General features: G+C 38.3%; 1 protein-coding gene across 1 annotated transcript in view; it reads right to left on the bottom strand.

Moving 5' to 3' along the window:
* Positions 1–221: 221 nt before the first annotated feature.
* MRPS5 (mitochondrial ribosomal protein S5) overlaps positions 222–17,675 on the bottom strand; it is a 33,289-nt gene continuing 15,835 nt past the window's right edge. Inside the window, exons 6-11 of the mRNA XM_070947962.1 lie at positions 10,268–10,358; positions 8,670–8,716; positions 4,224–4,281; positions 3,370–3,432; positions 2,047–2,183; positions 222–760 (exon numbers count right to left, since the gene is read on the bottom strand). Of these exons, the coding sequence (XP_070804063.1) occupies positions 539–760; positions 2,047–2,183; positions 3,370–3,432; positions 4,224–4,281; positions 8,670–8,716; positions 10,268–10,358 (618 nt within the window). The 3' untranslated portion in view covers positions 222–538. The remainder of the gene's footprint in view (positions 761–2,046; positions 2,184–3,369; positions 3,433–4,223; positions 4,282–8,669; positions 8,717–10,267; positions 10,359–17,675) is intronic.

The following is a 17,675-nucleotide window of genomic DNA, read 5'->3' as shown; positions in this document are numbered from 1 at the left end:
CTGAAATTGGACCTGGAGCTTTTTGCAACCATTATGCCTCCATTAATGATGAATGTGGCAAGGACTTATCCAAAACTTGTTAACATTACTGGGACTTCTTCCAATTGTTCCTTTTGGTTCAGTATTGTCCAAGTAGTATTAAAAGCCAAATGCATCAAGTTACCGCATTCATTAAAAGCCCAAGTTTCCTTCTTGAACATATAGAGATAAGTGAAGTGAAATGAAATTCAATTACAACTTTATTTTTCCATACTGTTGTTATCTTCTTCAGTTATTTGGGAAAAGATTCATTTTCTTGTCAAGAGATTTTGTAAATTCCTTTTCCTTTACAGCCTGCACGCCACAAAATAATTGCATTTTAAATAGATACCAACTGTAGAAAGTTGGCTATGTTGTTTAGAATGACTAAATTATAAGGACTGCAATAATCAAGGCAAGCAATAAGATTTTTTTTCACTTCTTGTGGAAACCAAATATTGCCTTATTGTACAATTATGCTGGATCTTCTTTAATTTTTATATCTAAATACTGCCCAAATCTACCAAACCGCTCTTTTGACATCAGCCCATCTACTCTTCATTCCCTGTTCTGCCTTCACTTCTTTCCATTCCAGTTTGACATCAAGAGCTACTTCTTCTGGTTCAGGATCTTCTCTGACTGGTCCATTAGGCTTTGCAACAACAATGGGCAGTGGGCCACATTCTTCACGGAATTCTACCACATAGAGCTTCTTCCTGTTTGCTAGGTTTTGATGAGTTTCCTGTGGGGATAATTCAAAGAGAGGATTCTAATCTATAGAAATACCAATTCATCAGTTTCCAAAATGTAGTAAACCAATAATTTCATTAAAAGCTATCCTTAGCTGCTAATTCTCACTCCTCTTTACTGTTTTTAGTATCAGACATAGTATCCCTTAGCCTCAGCTTTAACCTCAATATTTTAGTATATCAGGAAAGATGGACACGATAGCTTTTGGTAAGGAAAGGTGGAAAGGCTGAAAGACTGAAATGAGGAGTGAACGTTCAAGATTTGAAAAGTGAAGACATAGAAAGAACAATATGCATAGGAAGAGCTTGTTGTATCGGGCAAAGGACCTTTCAATCTAGCAGTATCTGTCACTTCCTAGTTCTTCAAATTAATTCCTAGTTCTTCTTCACTCTTCCTAGTTCTTCAAAACTATTTTGCCTATTTTACGTAATAATGTACTGGCATTCTTACTAACAAGTGAGATCCGCAGGTTGATTTCCACCTTTGCAGATTTTCTTGGCATAAAAAGTGACTGGAGGTCAGATGAACTGAGATGATTTCACACACACATGATAATAATGAAAGCAAGCAACCCAGTCAGAAAGCAAGTTCTACAAAGCACAAATGAGGCTGAGTAAAATACAGCAATATTATAAAGCTGAAACTTGTTTGTTTGAAAATCCCTCAATTATGAATGAAATGAAAGCACTCCTCTCACAAAACAAAAATTAGCTAAAAAAAGAGAAGAATGGTAAAAATCAATATATTCCATATAGGAGGACTCAAGTTAATGCATGGCATATTTCAATAATAATGGATCAGACAGCAGATGATGAGAGAAAATCTCTACTTGCCCAAAATCCAAGAGAGATTGTCACTCAAGCTGTTAACACTAGACTACAACACAACTTTTTTATTTGGCTTCTGATTGTTAAAACTTCTAATTGATTTAATTTCATTCAGCTTTATATTGCATCAATGTTGCCCTTGTTCTATGCCTACCTCAAGTCTCAGCCAAGGCAGTATTTTTAAGGACAAATACAATCCATTTTTGGATTGTAAAAAACTTATCTTTCATCAAAATTGGAGAAAATTATCATACTCCACAAACCATGCTTAGGAGATCAAGAAGAAACTATTTTCCAGTATTTACTTTAACTTAATTCGAACATTCCCTCCCTGTACTTCCCACTGCACTATGGCAAAGCACAGTTCATAAAGTATCATTAAAATACCGGTCCAAGGTAATATTTTTAACATACTGAGAAGCATGTGTTACATCACTCACTTAATTTTTACCTGATTAGCTAATCCCTTAAAGAGACATGTAGTGAGATTCAGTATATTCTTCGATCCATAAACTCTGGCATACATGTCTTTAACCCCAATCAGTTTGCAGAGTGTGATGATAGCGCGGTGACAACGAAGTCCATACCCTGTGAAAAACAATTTAGTCAGATTCAAATAAAAATGGCAATATTATAAACAGCAGCTATTATTACAAGTTTTTCAACTTATTTAAGGACTATATTATTTGAGACTATCTACAATAATGTATTCTTGGAAGCAGGTTTGCTAAGTGCTCCAAAAGGTGATGAATTTCTTCCTAATACAAGAAGTGTCTGGTCTGTTGCAATTCACTTGAAACAGAAAAGCCTAATTTAATTTCCTTCAGATATTATTCACATGCCTTCTGTTCGTTCTTCCTTTGTCTTTTAAATAAACATTTTCTATGTTTAATCCATGTTAATTAGCAGGTTTACCTGTTAAATTAGCTACTTCATGAATTTTATTTAATTCAATTTTTGACAGACACATATCATCTGTAAAAAAGTAAATAATGTTGTATTTTTATTTTTAAGACCTTGACTATTTATATTCTTCCTAATATCTTGTTTGATATTACTGCAATTATATTACTATAAGATCAAACAAAATAGGTAAGAATGGATATCTTTGTTTAGTGTCGTTATTTATTTTAAAAATGAAAAATCTGCTTAAATGCAATCAATGGAATATTGTTAATACAGGAAGCCGAGTGGCACATCGGTTGTAAAATGGAATATAGAATACTTTTCTTTGCAGACTTATGCTTATTTTTGATGCAGATATTCTACTGTCACTTTCATTGAGTATAATAGTCCCATTATATTTTCCAACAGAAACTTGTTTCAAGAGATTAGACTTATAAAGTTTTTAAAATTCCAAGTCTGACCAAATGTATTTTATGAAAAAGCTCCAAATGCAGCTTTTTGTGGTTATTTCAACTGCAGGGCAAATTGTCACTCAGTGATTGGAGAACAACTGTCCATTTCTCATGACAACAGATGTGCAATTTATTAAATGAGAACACTGAGGTAACTATATGAATAGTAGGACAATACTTTTATCATTGATTCTTCCACAAGTAAATATTGTGCTGTATGTTACTTTGTGACTATAACAGACTTAATCCAAGCTGCTATCAAAGAGTTTAAAAGAAAATTAAAGCAATTTAATTGAGTAAGTCATGCTGGAGTCCAAACTGGATGAATATTAGCTGAATCTGAATAAAAAATAATAGACATTTTCCCCATAATAGAAATTCCCGATTTCTATGCAAATGTCTTTTTTTAAACTCACCTTTGTTTTGCTTCTTCATCCGAATTGTCGTTTTCTTAAAAGTGGTTGCAATATCATGATAAACTAAAATAAAAACAAAATATTGCTAAATAAGTATTTTGAATCCTGAATGATTTCAATCCATTATTTTAAGCATGTTTACCGTTTGTTCACAGAAAATCTAATTCCTACACAGAAAGCAGTACAGCAGTGGACATGGAAACATCTTCATTTGTTGAGTGTGCATTGCTTTGAAAGTTGTCTGAAGAGCAATTTGTACAGTGTTTAGATCTTTAACAATATGGCACCAGAATGAAAACCAAGTATTGATTTTCTGGTTCTGAATCTTGAGAAAACACTAAGCTTTTGCTTTTCTATTGCTAGGGTAACATGAATAAGAAGGCAGTTTGTGGCAATCCACAAATTGGTGCAATTAATTTATGTTTGTGTTTTATCTGAGTTAGCTAATTCAAATGAATCACAGTAGTTACCATGCATAAAAAAAAAATCAAGGCATAATCTGAAAGAAAAAGCAAAATTATTTTGCTAAAGCTAATCAGATGTTGATAATCTCAGGGATGGGAGAGGAAAGGGCCTAGGGAACTCTGCAGGCATCCCCGACATTTTCTAATGAATTTGGATAAATTCACACAAAAGAATGAATGGGTGTGAGATGGAATAAAACAGCTATTCATTCATGTGGCCAAAGGAAAAGTTTCAGAAAGGGCATATTAAGCTGTCTCATTTTGAAAGTTCATGAAATGTGGATTTTGAGACAAAGAGATGGAAGAAATAGAGTTTTATAATATCTGGGGGGAAATACTGTAACTAGCTCACTTTTAAAATTTCAATTAAAATGTATTTCTAATACTTACTTGTATGATCTTCATATCTTTCAACATACTGTAAATGGCGCATAGCTTTGTTCTTTGCCTGGGGAAACAACATTATTTTTAAAAAACTGGAAATGATTAAGAAAATGTACCAACTCAATTCTAAAGTTAAGTCACAGGACTGATAAAAGAGAAAATATTAAACTTACTTCTAGGTCAATTATAAACTAGTACTTAATTCAATTAAGAGAATCAAAATGATAGCTGGAAGTACTGTCTACTGATGTTAATATTGTTATTAATATTGTTATTGTTAATATTTATTCTCTTCTGTGCTGTACTTTTAATAACTTTTATATTTTTAATAATGTTTTACAACATTTATTTTTTATTTAATTGCTGTACACCATTTAAAGAGTCACTTTTTGTGAGATGGATGACATTTGCTAAATAAATAAAATCTACTATGCTTAACAAATTCTTCCAGATTATTTAGTACGAGATGACATTTTAATAATTTGGGTCATAAAATATTAATTTTTGTCAGCCTTCATGAAGTCTCCTGAAGGCAATAGCTTCCTCAATCCAGATGACCAAATAAGGGGCTAAATTTAATCTAGCAGATTGATATTCAAGAGAAATGTCAAGTCTGAATTAAGGAAAACCTTATTGTTCTTCGCCTAGAGCTAAAGAAAAAGATATGAAAAATAATTATACCAAAAAACAAAGAAAAGAGATGTTTAATTACCGTATTTTTAGGACTATAAGACGCACATTAGCTTTAGAGGAGGAAAACAAGAAAAAAAAAAGTGCCTCTGTGGCCCATTTGCCGGGTCGGCAGCCTGTTTGCCACCGCCTGTTCGCCGCTGATCACCACAAACAGGCGGTGGCGGCGATCTCACCTGCCTAGAACAGCTGATCGGTGACATACCAACTCTCCTCTCCCTGGCCACAATATTAGCTGTATAAAATGCACAGACATTTCTACCCACTTTTTTTTGGGGGGGGGAGGGGGAAGTGCGTCTTATAGTTTGAAAAATACGGTAATTCATCTGGAAAAACTGATTTGCAAACCTTTTTTTTTTCCAAGAAAAGGGAAATTAAAATGGCCCCCTGAAAAGTAAAAAAAAAACTCCGTAGAAATTATATTCCTTCCAAAGTCTTAGGTCAAAATAAAAAAGATTACATGCAGAAAATAAAAAACAGTTGCATAGAGTATTTAAAATCTGTATATATTTGTTGATTTCAATTAGTTATTTTTGAGTATGACTTTGAATCATAAATTGGCTTCAACTGAGAGGTCTGATCTGGTCCTTTTAAACTTTTGATAACCTATTATTTTCATCAAAATATAAACAAATCAGTTCTCTTATAATTTCCTTCCTTCCTTCTCCCCTCCCTTCCCCATGGTCTAAAAAACTTAAAAGCAATAGGGATTTATTTAGCACAAAGAAAAGCACAAAGTATCTGTGAGCCACTGCACTTCACCATGAATGCAAATGCAAAGTCATAGATTCTGTACACATGACAAAGAACATATTTCAAGTGGATGCTCTTCCCTGACTTTTAAAATTGTGAAATCCTCCAAATCTGTCTTTTGAAAACATTGCAATTTGTTCAAAATGATAAAGAGGAGAAAAAGGGATGCACTCTGCAGAAGAGCCTATCTATCTTTTGAGTATCAGCCTACGTGCAGCAATGGGAATTGAGTGAATCTTTGCCGCAAGTGGCAGCAGTGAATAAGAACATTTTCCCATCCATACCACTGTCAATTCACGGTCCTTATTATTCCATGAATGATGTCTATGGAATTTGTGATGAGAAGGACAGCTGAAGGACAGAGTATTTATTTGGCAGACACTCAAGTTCAGTGTCTGCCAAATGCATATAAAAGCAGCAAATAGAAAGTGATAGGAAAGGTTGTTTATGGTCTGAGATATTTAACATTTTCCAAATGTATTCACAGAAGGGTAGAAACACAGGATCGTGACTTTATATCTCAAAACCACAGAAGTAAAGACAGACTTTAATAACAATAGGCGGTGTTAAGCTTTTTCGAACCGCTGCACCCCGCCGCAGGGAGGCGGAGCCTGTAAGATGGTTCCGCCCCAGGCGCCTGATGGAACCTGACAGATTCCAGACGGAGCTTGGGCCATTTCCTGAGGTTCTGGCACACGCCTTGACTGGAGACCTGGTGGCCGCCTGGGATAGGGCGGCTGCTGGTGCTCTGGATTGGGTCGTGCCTTTGCGGCCTCTGACCCGGCGCCGATCTCAATTGGCTCCTTGGTTTACCGAGGAGCTGAGGGAGTTGAAGCGCCGGAAAAGACGCCTAGAGAGTAGTTGGAGGGCCAGTCTTTCTGAATCTGACCGGACACTAGTAAGATCCCACATTAGGAATTACTTAGTGGCGATAAAAGCAGCGAAATGTAGTTATTTTGCTGCTCTTATTGCGTCATCAGATAATCACCCGGCCGCCCTCTTTAGGGTGACCCGCTCCCTGCTCCACCAGGAAGCGCGGGAGGACCCCTTGGAGGGTAGAGCCGAGGATTTTGTTCAGTATCTGTATGACAAAATCACTCAGATTCGGGAAGATTTGGACTCCGACTGGGTAGTCTCAGGGGGAGAGACAGGGGCAGGTCTTGAGAATGTTATCTGGGATGAGTTTGATCCTGTGACCCCTGAGGACGTGGACAGGATTCTGGGTAGACTGAACGCGACCACTTGTTTATTAGACCCGTGTCCTTCCTGGTTAGTACTGGCTTCCCGGGAAGTGACACGAGGCTGGCTCCAGGGGATTATAAACGCTTCGCTGAGTGAGGGTGACTTTCCCGCCGCCTTGAAAGAGGCGGTGGTGAGGCCTCTCCTCAAGAAGCCTTCCCTGGACCTGGCAATGTTGGTAAATTATCGTCCAGTCTCCAACCTTCGTTTTGTTGCGAAGGTTGTTGAGAGTGTGGTCGCGCAACAGCTCCCCCAGCACCTGGATGAAACAACGTATCTGGATCCATTCCAGTCGGGCTTCAGGCCCGGGTACAGCACGGAAACGGCATTGGTCGCGTTGGTTGATGATCTCTGGAGGGCTCGGGACAGGGGGTGCTCCTCTGTCCTGGTCCTGTTAGATCTCTCAGCGGCTTTTGATACCATCGACCATGGTATCATGCTGCACCGGTTGGAAGAGTTGGGGGTGGGAGGCACTGTGTTGCGGTGGTTCTCCTCCTTTCTCTCTGACCGGTCGCAGTCTGTGTTGACAGGGGGACAGAGGTCGACCCCGAGGCCCCTCATATGTGGGGTGCCGCAAGGGTCGGTCCTCTCGCCTCTCCTGTTCAACATTTATGTGAAGCCGCTGGGCGAGATCATCCGTGGTTTCGGGGTGGAGTACCATCAGTACGCTGACGACACCCAGCTGTACATCTCCACCCCGGATCACCCCAACGATGCCCTTGAAGTGATGTCCCGGTGCCTGGAGGCCGTACGGATTTGGATGGGGAGGAACAGGCTCAGGCTCAACCCATCTAAGACTGAGTGGCTGTGGTTTCCGACGTCCCGATATAGTCAGTTGACGCCATCACTGACTATTGGGGGCGAATCATTGGCCCCCACGGAGAGGGCTCGCAACTTGGGCGTCCTCCTGGATTCACGGCTGTCTTTAGAAGAGCACTTGACGGCTGTGACTGGGAGGATTTTTCATCAGGTTCGCCTGATTCGCCAGTTGCGTCCCTTTCTGGATCGGGACTCGTTACGCACGGTCACTCATGCCCTTGTCACCTCCCGCCTGGACTATTGCAACGCTCTCTACATGGGGCTCCCCTTGAGGAGCACCCGGAGGCTCCAACTGGCGCAGAGTGCGGCCGCGCGGGTGGTAATGGGAGCGACATGGCGTTCCCATGTAACACCCCTCCTGCGCGAGCTGCACTGGCTCCCGGTGGTCTTCCGGGTGCGCTTCAAGGTTCTGGTTACCACCTTTAAAGCGCTCCATGGCTTAGGACCCGGGTACTTACCCGCCTACTACCACCAATAGCCTCCCACCGGCCGGTACTCTCCCATAGAGGGGCTCCTCCGGGTGCCGTCAGCCAAACAATGCCGACTGGCGGCCCCCAGGGGGAGAGCCTTCTCTGTGGGGGCACCTACTATCTGGAATGAGCTCCCCCCAGAGATACGGAGGATCCCGGATCTGCGCACCTTCCGCCGCGCCTTAAAGACCTTACTATTTCACCTGGCCGGCCTGGCCTAATTTTCCCCCTTTTTTATAAAAGATTTTTAAAATTTTAAATATCTTTTAGTATTTTATATATTCAATTTTAAATTGGTTTTAAAAGTTTGGGGTTTTAAATTTGTCGGGGCCAAAATTATTTAATTTGATTTTATTCTATTTTTTAAATTTTGTATTGTATGTGTTTTTATTGTTTGGCTGTGCACCGCCCTGAGTCCTTCGGGAGTAGGGCGGTATAGAAATCTAATAAAATGAAAAATGAAATGAAATGCATTACATACTTTTCTTAGTGCATTCTTCATGTGAGATGCTTTTCCTACAGCAAAACCTGATAAATACAAATGGGCTGTTAGAAAACAAACACCACAAATGGAAACTTGCAAAAAATGAGGAAACTCCTATATATAGCATCAATGTTCTTTACTGTATATGAGAAGATTCTCACCCCAGGCTGCCCATCATCTTGGTTCTTAATTTTTAAACTTTTTATTCTAATTTTAATTGTTTTAAGTACTTTTTAACTTTTTATTTTATTGTAAGCTGCCCAGAGTTTCTGTATTAGTAAGATGGGCGGCATAGAAATTTAATACATATATACATACGTATATACATTCACACATACATTACATTACCTTACATACAGCACTAAGGTTTTCCCTTATCTATGTAATATTAAATTCTATGCCAATTTCCCTCCCCCAGAACTAGAACTTTTAAGAGCTGCAAATATATCCAAGTAAAAAGGAAAAGATCTGCCCCCTTCCACTACCTCCAATAAATATGCCCTTGGCTCCTTGATTAATCTAAGGTCCAGTTTTGTTCAGCAAAACTGACTGTCATAAGGGTTTTTAATTATATTTTTAATTTTTTTTACGATAAATAATTGTTAGCATGTAAAAAATTATAAACGATAAGGGAATCTAACAGACGAATATGGCTAATTATATTGGCTTTGTTGCTGGGTGGTATTTTCGTTCTGAACATAAATAGGCTCTTGATGCTGAGCTTTACAATCTGGGTTGTGCTGCTGCTACAAAACAGATTATTTCCAAGAAGACTCTTGACATATTTAGAAAGCTTCCTTCCCTGTTTCTTCAGTCTTTGCCAGATTTAGGCAATACTGTGTTGTTTCTACATTTCTGTCCTAATATAGAACCGCTCTCTTTTACTTCTTGGGTGATTAACTCATACTGCATACATTTAAATTCTACAAGGAGAAATAGGACAAAAGCAAATAATGGTGCTATATGAAACCATATAACCGTAAGAAATAAATGAAAACAACATCACAGGTGAGATGAAAGCTGGAGATGTCTTCAAAAAATAGAGGGGGGGGGAGGAAATCTGAAAAGCCTGCTGCTGGCCTGCTACCACAAAATGAATATAGTTAAAAGCTCATTCATTTGTCTATCCTTCAATACATGCTTATATCTGAAGTGCTGGGGGTTAACAGAGAACGCTATGAATAGCATCCATTTTCAGTCAAGCTTGTTTAACAGAAGCAACGACAACCTTATTACATACAAGGAAACAGTATCCACACTTAATGTGATTCTCCATCTTTCTGCAGAATAATATTCAGAGGAAGTCCATTGCAATATATGTTCAAGGTTCAGGGCGCCTGTTCAACGACATCCAATACTATCATTTCACAAACCTTACATTTACTGGGATCTTCTGATCTTTCTCAGCATGAGTCTGGAAAGTTACAGCAGACATACAAGCTATTTGAGCTCTTCTCTAATTCTAAAAGATGCTTGCCTGCTGCAATATTCCCCAAATGTTAATACATTCAACAAAAGGGGATTTCTACCTCTATTGTAAGGGATTAACTATAGCTTCCATGCTTTGAGTCATCTACTGGAGGACAATTACTTACCAGCGGATCCTTTTCCATTGCCAACAGCCACAAGGGCCCTCATGGATCTTTTTCGGCCTTCATTTGAAGTCATGTTAAATACAGATCTTAGCTGAAGGAAAAGGTAGCAATTATTCAATTTGATTAGAATGACTCAGTAACATATATTCTTATTTTTTAAACATGAACAAAGATTTGTGATCCCCCCCCAACGATTTGGGGTTGGAGGGAAGTTATTCATTTGGGAAGCAAATAACTGCAAGATTATTGTTTTTCTGAGCTAGAGATGAGATCAGGGACCCTGTTTTCTTGCAGTTTCATTACTCAAACTAGGGATAATGAAATATCTGCAAGAAAATATATAGGCTGCTCTAACTGACAAGGATTCTAGGCAGGGTACAAGGCAGTCACACACAGAGAAAAAAGGAGTACAACACAGACCTGATTAAAAGCTATAACAATAATTCTTTAAAAATCCCATTGGTCCCCAATGACTAATTGCTCTAATGGCCAAGTGCCTCAGCCACCAAGGAAAGTAATAATGGTAAGAAAAATCAATTCCAGGTGTCAATGTGTTGCTTGTCTCTATTGGATTGGCACTGTTATTAGATATAACCTGTACTAACATCGTCTAATACAGTAGACGGTTTTTCACACTGTGTTCCACAGAAGCCTAAGGTGCAACAAGACCTTTGACTGGGTTCCATGAGAGAGTAAAGATAAAAAAAATCATCCAAATGCAACCAATTTTCCACCACTAGTTTTTGCCTCTTAATCAGGGGTCTGAGGACTTTAAAAAAACCCTAACAAGTACCACAGCCTGAGAAGATTAAAACTTTTTTGCACTACTGGACCTTATGCATGTTTTAGATGTTTTCAAATATTCTTTTACAGATAGTCCTTAACTTATAACCATTCATCTAGCGACCATTCCAAGTTACAATGGCACTGAAAAAAATGACTTATCATCAGTTTTCACACTTATGACAGTTGTAGCATCCCCATAGTAACATGTTCAAAAATCGGATGCTTGGCAACTGGCTCATATTGATGATTTTTGCAGTGTCATGTGATCATCTTTTGCAACCTTCTGACAAGCAAATTCAAAGTGAACCCAGATTCACTTGATAACTTTGTTATTGTTGTAAACAACTGCAGTGATTCACTTAACTACTATGTCAAGAAAGGTGGTAAAATGTCATGAAGAATGTCATGAAGAATGTCATGAACAATGTCTAAATGTTAACCAGGATAAAGTAGAGCTTCTATATGCATTTTTATGGAAAAAGGGAATCTTTAAGGAGCAAAGATCCACATATAGATGATTTGCAAGATATGCCCTCTGCGGTAAGCAAACCTTGGGTCAACAGACATTTGCAAGGTATGTTTCTTAAGATCATACACTGATTTATGGGAGGAAAATGTATGGCTTTCATATTATCAGAAATGATATTTTAAGAACCACTGCTCTAAGATTATGCAAAGTCTGCACAAGTACAGAATGGCTCCAATTTCCCAACTCCGGATTAAATGTCAGAGCACCAGGTGTTCAATGTTCACTATGAACAATGTTAACCAAGACTTCTTATTAAATCAGGATTGAAAGATTAGCACATTCTAACTAAAAGTAGATATGGCTGCTATGGACTGAGAGAACACAATTCCATGGACTGCTTCTTAAAAATGTGTGAAATGTTGCATGTATATTAGACTGCAGATAAACTGGGGGAGGAAAAGGCAGGAGAGCAAGGCTCCTTTCTTCCTTTTCCAGCAGATGGCAAAAGCAGCACACAGAAACAAGTCAACCAAGAAGTGACTGCCTTAAAAAAACAACAACAAAAAACTACCCACGTCAGCTGTTTTTGTGCAGCTCAGAAAGAAAATGTGCCCGGTCACCCATCACAATCACAGCTATCACATCTCTCTCAAAATTCCAGAGAGACTTTTCAAGCTTGGTCATGTGTACAGGCAGCCATGGACTGGCACTACTTTTCTCCATTCACTGAGCACTGGCAATTAGTTCGCTTCCTTCCCCTTTGTAGGAAAAGAAAATAGCTCGGTGCATAATTGCCTTGCTAAGAAATTTGTAACTCTTACAGATGTGAAAAAAAAAGCCTTTATTTTGGCTTCAGTGCTATCATGTCCTTGAGAATGCAGGTAACTCCGTGTTAAACATAATCACTCAGGAGTCTAATACCCGCCATTCAACAAGATTTTTTACTTAGCAAATTTGATTAGAATGTACATGATGAGTGAACAGATGATGAAAAAGAACATGCTTGCACAGATGTATGTGTAAAGGTGAGGGAGAATCACAAGTACATTGGTTACATCCAGGTTTCTACAGAACAGCATTTCTTAACCTCAGCAACTTTTAAGATGCGTGGATTTCAACTTTAAGGATTCTTCAGCCAACACTTTCTTAGACAGTGGACAGAAGGATAAAACTACAGTACTGTGTTTTCTTTTTAAAGACTGTTCTATTCTGTTAAGTAATCAGAAATGTAAAACATGCTAATAGACATATTTAATCCCTCTACAACTGCTAACTTGTCAGTCAAAGCAAAAGTTATTTCAATAATGACAAACATCACTTCATAACTCAAAGCTCAATATAGGAAACTTTAATAACATTACTGTAAGAGATAAGAGGAAAAACTCATAAAAGGAATATCATGTTTGTATGTTTCTCTCTTTCAGGTAATGTGGAAGTGTAGCCTTAAATCATGTGCACCAGTCGTGACCTGATGAGATGGGAGGATCAAAGAAAATATATTGAGAGATATAAAATATGCTCAGTATAGATAAATGTAATGATAGACAAAATCTATAATCTCAGAATATAGCTGTTAAAGCAGAAATACCACGAGCTACTCTGTGCTGTTATAGAGCAGCAACAGAAATCAAAACACCAAGGAATCTCATCTTAAGGACTATTAAGAAAATAATCATTGAAAACGTAGCAAAACCTATAGTTAAATAGATCATCAGTAGGCAGTACACAATCAGTTTCATTCTATATTGCATGGGTCTTGGCGGAAGTATGTACCTAAACGTTACTTTTATGGGTTTCAAACCAGAAATTGAACTCCTGAATCACTGTACTACATTTAGAAGCTTTCCAGTTCTGGTGCTCAGCAATACAGGAAGGGATGGGTTGACTTTAGTATATACCATTCCAAATCTTTAGAAAACTTTTCATTTACCTTTGAACAAAATCCCAAGGGAACAATTAAGTATTGCTTTTATGGCACAAGCTTAAGGTCAAAACATCATCTCTTAATGCTGGACTTAAGGGCAGGCCAAATACCCTTAACCATAAATTACGTGTACAAAGAAAAGTCTGAGGGTGTAGTCTTAGACAAAAGCTAGGAAGCTATTAACAAATACAACATCCAATATGCAGATATTTACTATCCTGTTGCATCAGCAAGACAGATTAATCAGTGTTTTCAGAAGGGTGCTATTAGGATTCATTGTTCATAAAATACTAGTAATGCTGCTTTGGCATCTTTGTTCAAAAAGCAGTTTCTTCTACAGTATAATTAATTTTCAGGAAAATGCTGATTAGCGTAGGCCAACAGTCAAGCACTCTGTAGAACCATTCCCCTTATTAACAGAAATGGAAACAAAAGTAACAAAGGGAACTATATAATCATATATAAGCCCCCCACCGTTAATTATTCCATGGTGCCATTTCTGTTTGACTTATTATTCTATTATTATATCATTACGTGTTGATATAACTTGTACATTTTTGATACAATTTGATAAGACAGTATAGACTTGACATACACAGTTGTATTTTGTTAGGTTGTCAAATTTTCTGTAACTTGCCCAGAATGTTTTTGGTTGATTGGATGGCCAATCAAATGTTTTAAATAAATAGATCATAAATATTAATGAGAATATACATATATTACAATACTGTAGTGTTCCTTGATATTATGAGAGTGTCTGGATTCCTAATTACTTGTTATAGTGCTAGCTTATTATTTGGTGCTTTAATACTGCTGCCCTCAAAAGTAAACACACATTTGCATCTAAAGAAATGATTGCAGAACACGATGAAAGTGGGAAGGGGAGGGCACAAAATTACAATCATTTTTATACTGCTTATAATTTAAAACTTCCTCCTCTTCAATGAAAAACATAAGCTTAACAGTTACATTCTGAATTGTTTGCTGGTCCTTCTCAACTGTATAAGAGTGACTCAATATTTAAATCATTAGTTACAAGATTTTAAGATTTTTGTGAGAAAAATACATTCATTTTAACTGACAAAACCTCAGCAATAGTTTTCAAAAATCTTATTCTTCAAGTGTTTTCTGACAACACTAATAAATTGAAAACTATGTAACTCTGAATCAAGTTACTGTAAGGCTGGACATATTTTCGAGTGCGATGGTTTCAGACTCTTTCTCCCAATATAATCTGCTTGATTTGTTGTTATTATTTATTTATTTAATATTATTAAATGTTAAGCATTTTTGTTTAGATCCTTTACATTGTTGTAAATAGCTCTTTGCTTCTATTATATTTGGAAATCATCCTTCCATTACTAATGCCTCTTTATTTCTTGGAATGAGTACAGGTAGTATACTAATTAGTGATTGGATACTTAATGACAGTTCCAAGTTACGATGGGCCTCCTCAGAGCTGCATATGATCTGGTTCTGGAATTCCGATAACTGCACCCCCCACTATAGCCACGCGATTATAATTTAAGTGCTTGGCAACTGGCTTGCATTTACTGATGTTTGCAGCATCCGCAGTCATGTGACCACAATTTTTAGCATTTTTGCTGGTTTTCAGAATTTACTTCTGCTTTCCGGAAGCATTAAAGATAATGAATTTCTTTAACGACCATGGCGTTAGCTTACAACCACTGCAAAAAATGTTGTACAATTGGGCACGACCGTATCATGACCCACTGAATGATTATTGACTTACAACTGTAATTCTGAGCTCGATTACCGTCAAGTATTACCTGTAACACATTCATTTAAAAGCTGAAGTAGAGTTTTTTACTTTGTTGAGTAAGGTTCAACAGCGATTTCATTTCCTTAGAGTACTGTGGAAAAATCAGGTGGAACAACGGCTGATGACTTCTTTCTATCGGTCCATGATAGAAAGTGTCCTCACATACTGTATAACAGTATGGTATGCTGGTTTAACAGCCGTGGACAGGAAGGCACTACAGAGTGATTAATTTGGCACAAGAAAACATTGGTTGCCCTCTAACACCATTGGATGACATCGTCCGGTCTCCCTGTTTCAGCAGAGTAAGGAAGATACTTAGGATGATTCATATCCTGGCCAGTGTCTCTTTTCACTTTTACCATCGGGCAGAAGATATTGAAGTATAGCCAGCCGGACAAATAGGTTTAAAAACAGCTTTTACCCATGGGCTGTCAAACTCCTAAACACAATATAGCACCACAAACAGATTAATATGACGAATTTCACTGGTGCCAGTGTAGTGTGTAATATGTATATACCATGATATAAGATCATACACCAGAGTAATATACATGTTGCACAGAATATGACGTACATATGGAAACGTATGACTAGTTTTTTTTCCTACTTGTATAAGGATTATTCTTTATATTATTCATTTTGTCTTGTATTCTTTTATGGACTGCACCAATAGAGGCTAAACCAATTTCGTTGTATACATGATGTACAATGACAATAAAGACTTTGACTTTGACTAAGGAGAACAATCAAGATACCATTTTAAAATGGAAACAAAATATGATGCTCTTTCCTTTAAGAGTATTAAAATAAAAATTAAGTTTCACAGTTCATTACAATTAATTTAGTCCCATAGCACCTCAAATAGATTGTTCAAATGCACTTGTGACCCATCTTCATCTATTTGTCTTAATGGCTCGATCTGTATTTTGCTGTGTGTGTGCTTTTTGGCACTCTAAAATCTTTGGATGGAAAAGAAGCAGCTGTTGAGTTGCCAGTGGCATTAAGGGATTAACATGAAATTCTTTGCCCTAATTTCCGCTAATCGTTTTGCTGAGACATCCCAAGCCCTGCTTTCATAATTTGGCTAGTAGAAACATATTCATTCAAATTATGAATGACTTCAAAAGAATGGATGACTTTTCTGGTCTCTCTCTTAAGAATCTTAATTTTTGTCGCATAACATTACCTAGGCCTTGTGACCATGGAGATAGTCTTAAAAATCTGACAGACGCTTTGCTATGATCTGTGCCTGGATTCTATCTACTTTTGAAATAGCAAGTTGCCTCAAGCTGTATACAGCATGTGTCTGCCACCACTTGAACATATGCTCAAAAATCTCAGTGACAGAGCACATGCTTTGTGTTCAGATATCTCAAATTTAATCCTTGGCTTTTTCTATTACAAAAAGCAGCAGGTTTTTTTTTTAAAAAAGTTCCACTGTTACTATTAATCACATTTCTAGACACACCAGACCACTGTTTCTCAACCTTAGAAGCTTGAAGATGGGCGGACTTCAACTCCCAGAATCCCCCAGCCAGCAGCGCTGGCTGGGGGATTCTGGGAGTTGAAGTCCGCCCATCTTCAAGCTACCAAAGTTGAGAAACACTGCACTAGACCAAAGTTCTGGTGTAGTGTAAGAGGGGTCCTTTGTTCTTCCATGCTCCACAAGGCTTCACAAGGCACCTTTATTTTGGTGGCAATCCTAACAGGAAAAAAAATGAAGAAGCTGAATGATTTCTTTAGTTCTATCTTCACAGAAAAAATCAGGCAAATGCTGAAGCCGAGTACTTATTTCCAAGAAGGGAATCAAGACATGACTGAGGTGTACGAAATTATGCAAAGTGTGGATAAAGCGGAGAAGGAGAAGCTATTAGAATCAGAGATCTGTTGTGGCCCCGCCCTCTGAGCCTATCTCATCGGAGGAAGAAGGCTCCGAACATGAGGGAGAGGAGTCAGCCAGGCCTCCCTCTCCAGGCCCCTCCCCTCTGGCACTGTCTCAGGTGCCGGCCGAGGGAGAGGAGATTAGCCAGGAGCCAGGTGTCTCGGATGAGGGTGAGGAAGGAGAGCGGTCGTTCCTGGATGCACGCCAACGAAGGCGTGATAAACGGTTGCAGCAGCTAAGGAGGCGTGCTAGGGATTAGAACTGAGTCACTGGACCACACCCCAGAGACTGTATAAGAGAGGGTGGTGGCTGGTAAAACTCCGTGACGAACAAAAACTAACTTTGGCTAGTCACTTGAACAACGTCTGAAGCTGCCGAAGGGATATTGTTTTGCTGGACTATTTGCAATGCGTATGTAATGTTATGTTATCTGTTGCAGTAAAGCTCTTGGCAGACGGTGCTTATATTGTTGCCAAGTTTGAGATAACGACCTGTGGGTGTGCCAAGTACTTTCTTAACCCTCGGCTGGCTGTGTGTGTTTGTGTGTGTAGACGAGGACAGATC

This window comes from Pituophis catenifer, unplaced genomic scaffold, assembly GCF_029215685.1.
Source record: "Pituophis catenifer annectens isolate HBS135680 unplaced genomic scaffold, rPitCat1.0.hap2 SCAF_1, whole genome shotgun sequence".
Classification (NCBI taxonomy): Eukaryota; Metazoa; Chordata; class Lepidosauria; order Squamata; family Colubridae; genus Pituophis; species Pituophis catenifer.
The sequence above is the reverse complement of the archived record's forward strand: the minus strand, read 5'-3'. Positions and strand labels throughout refer to the sequence as shown.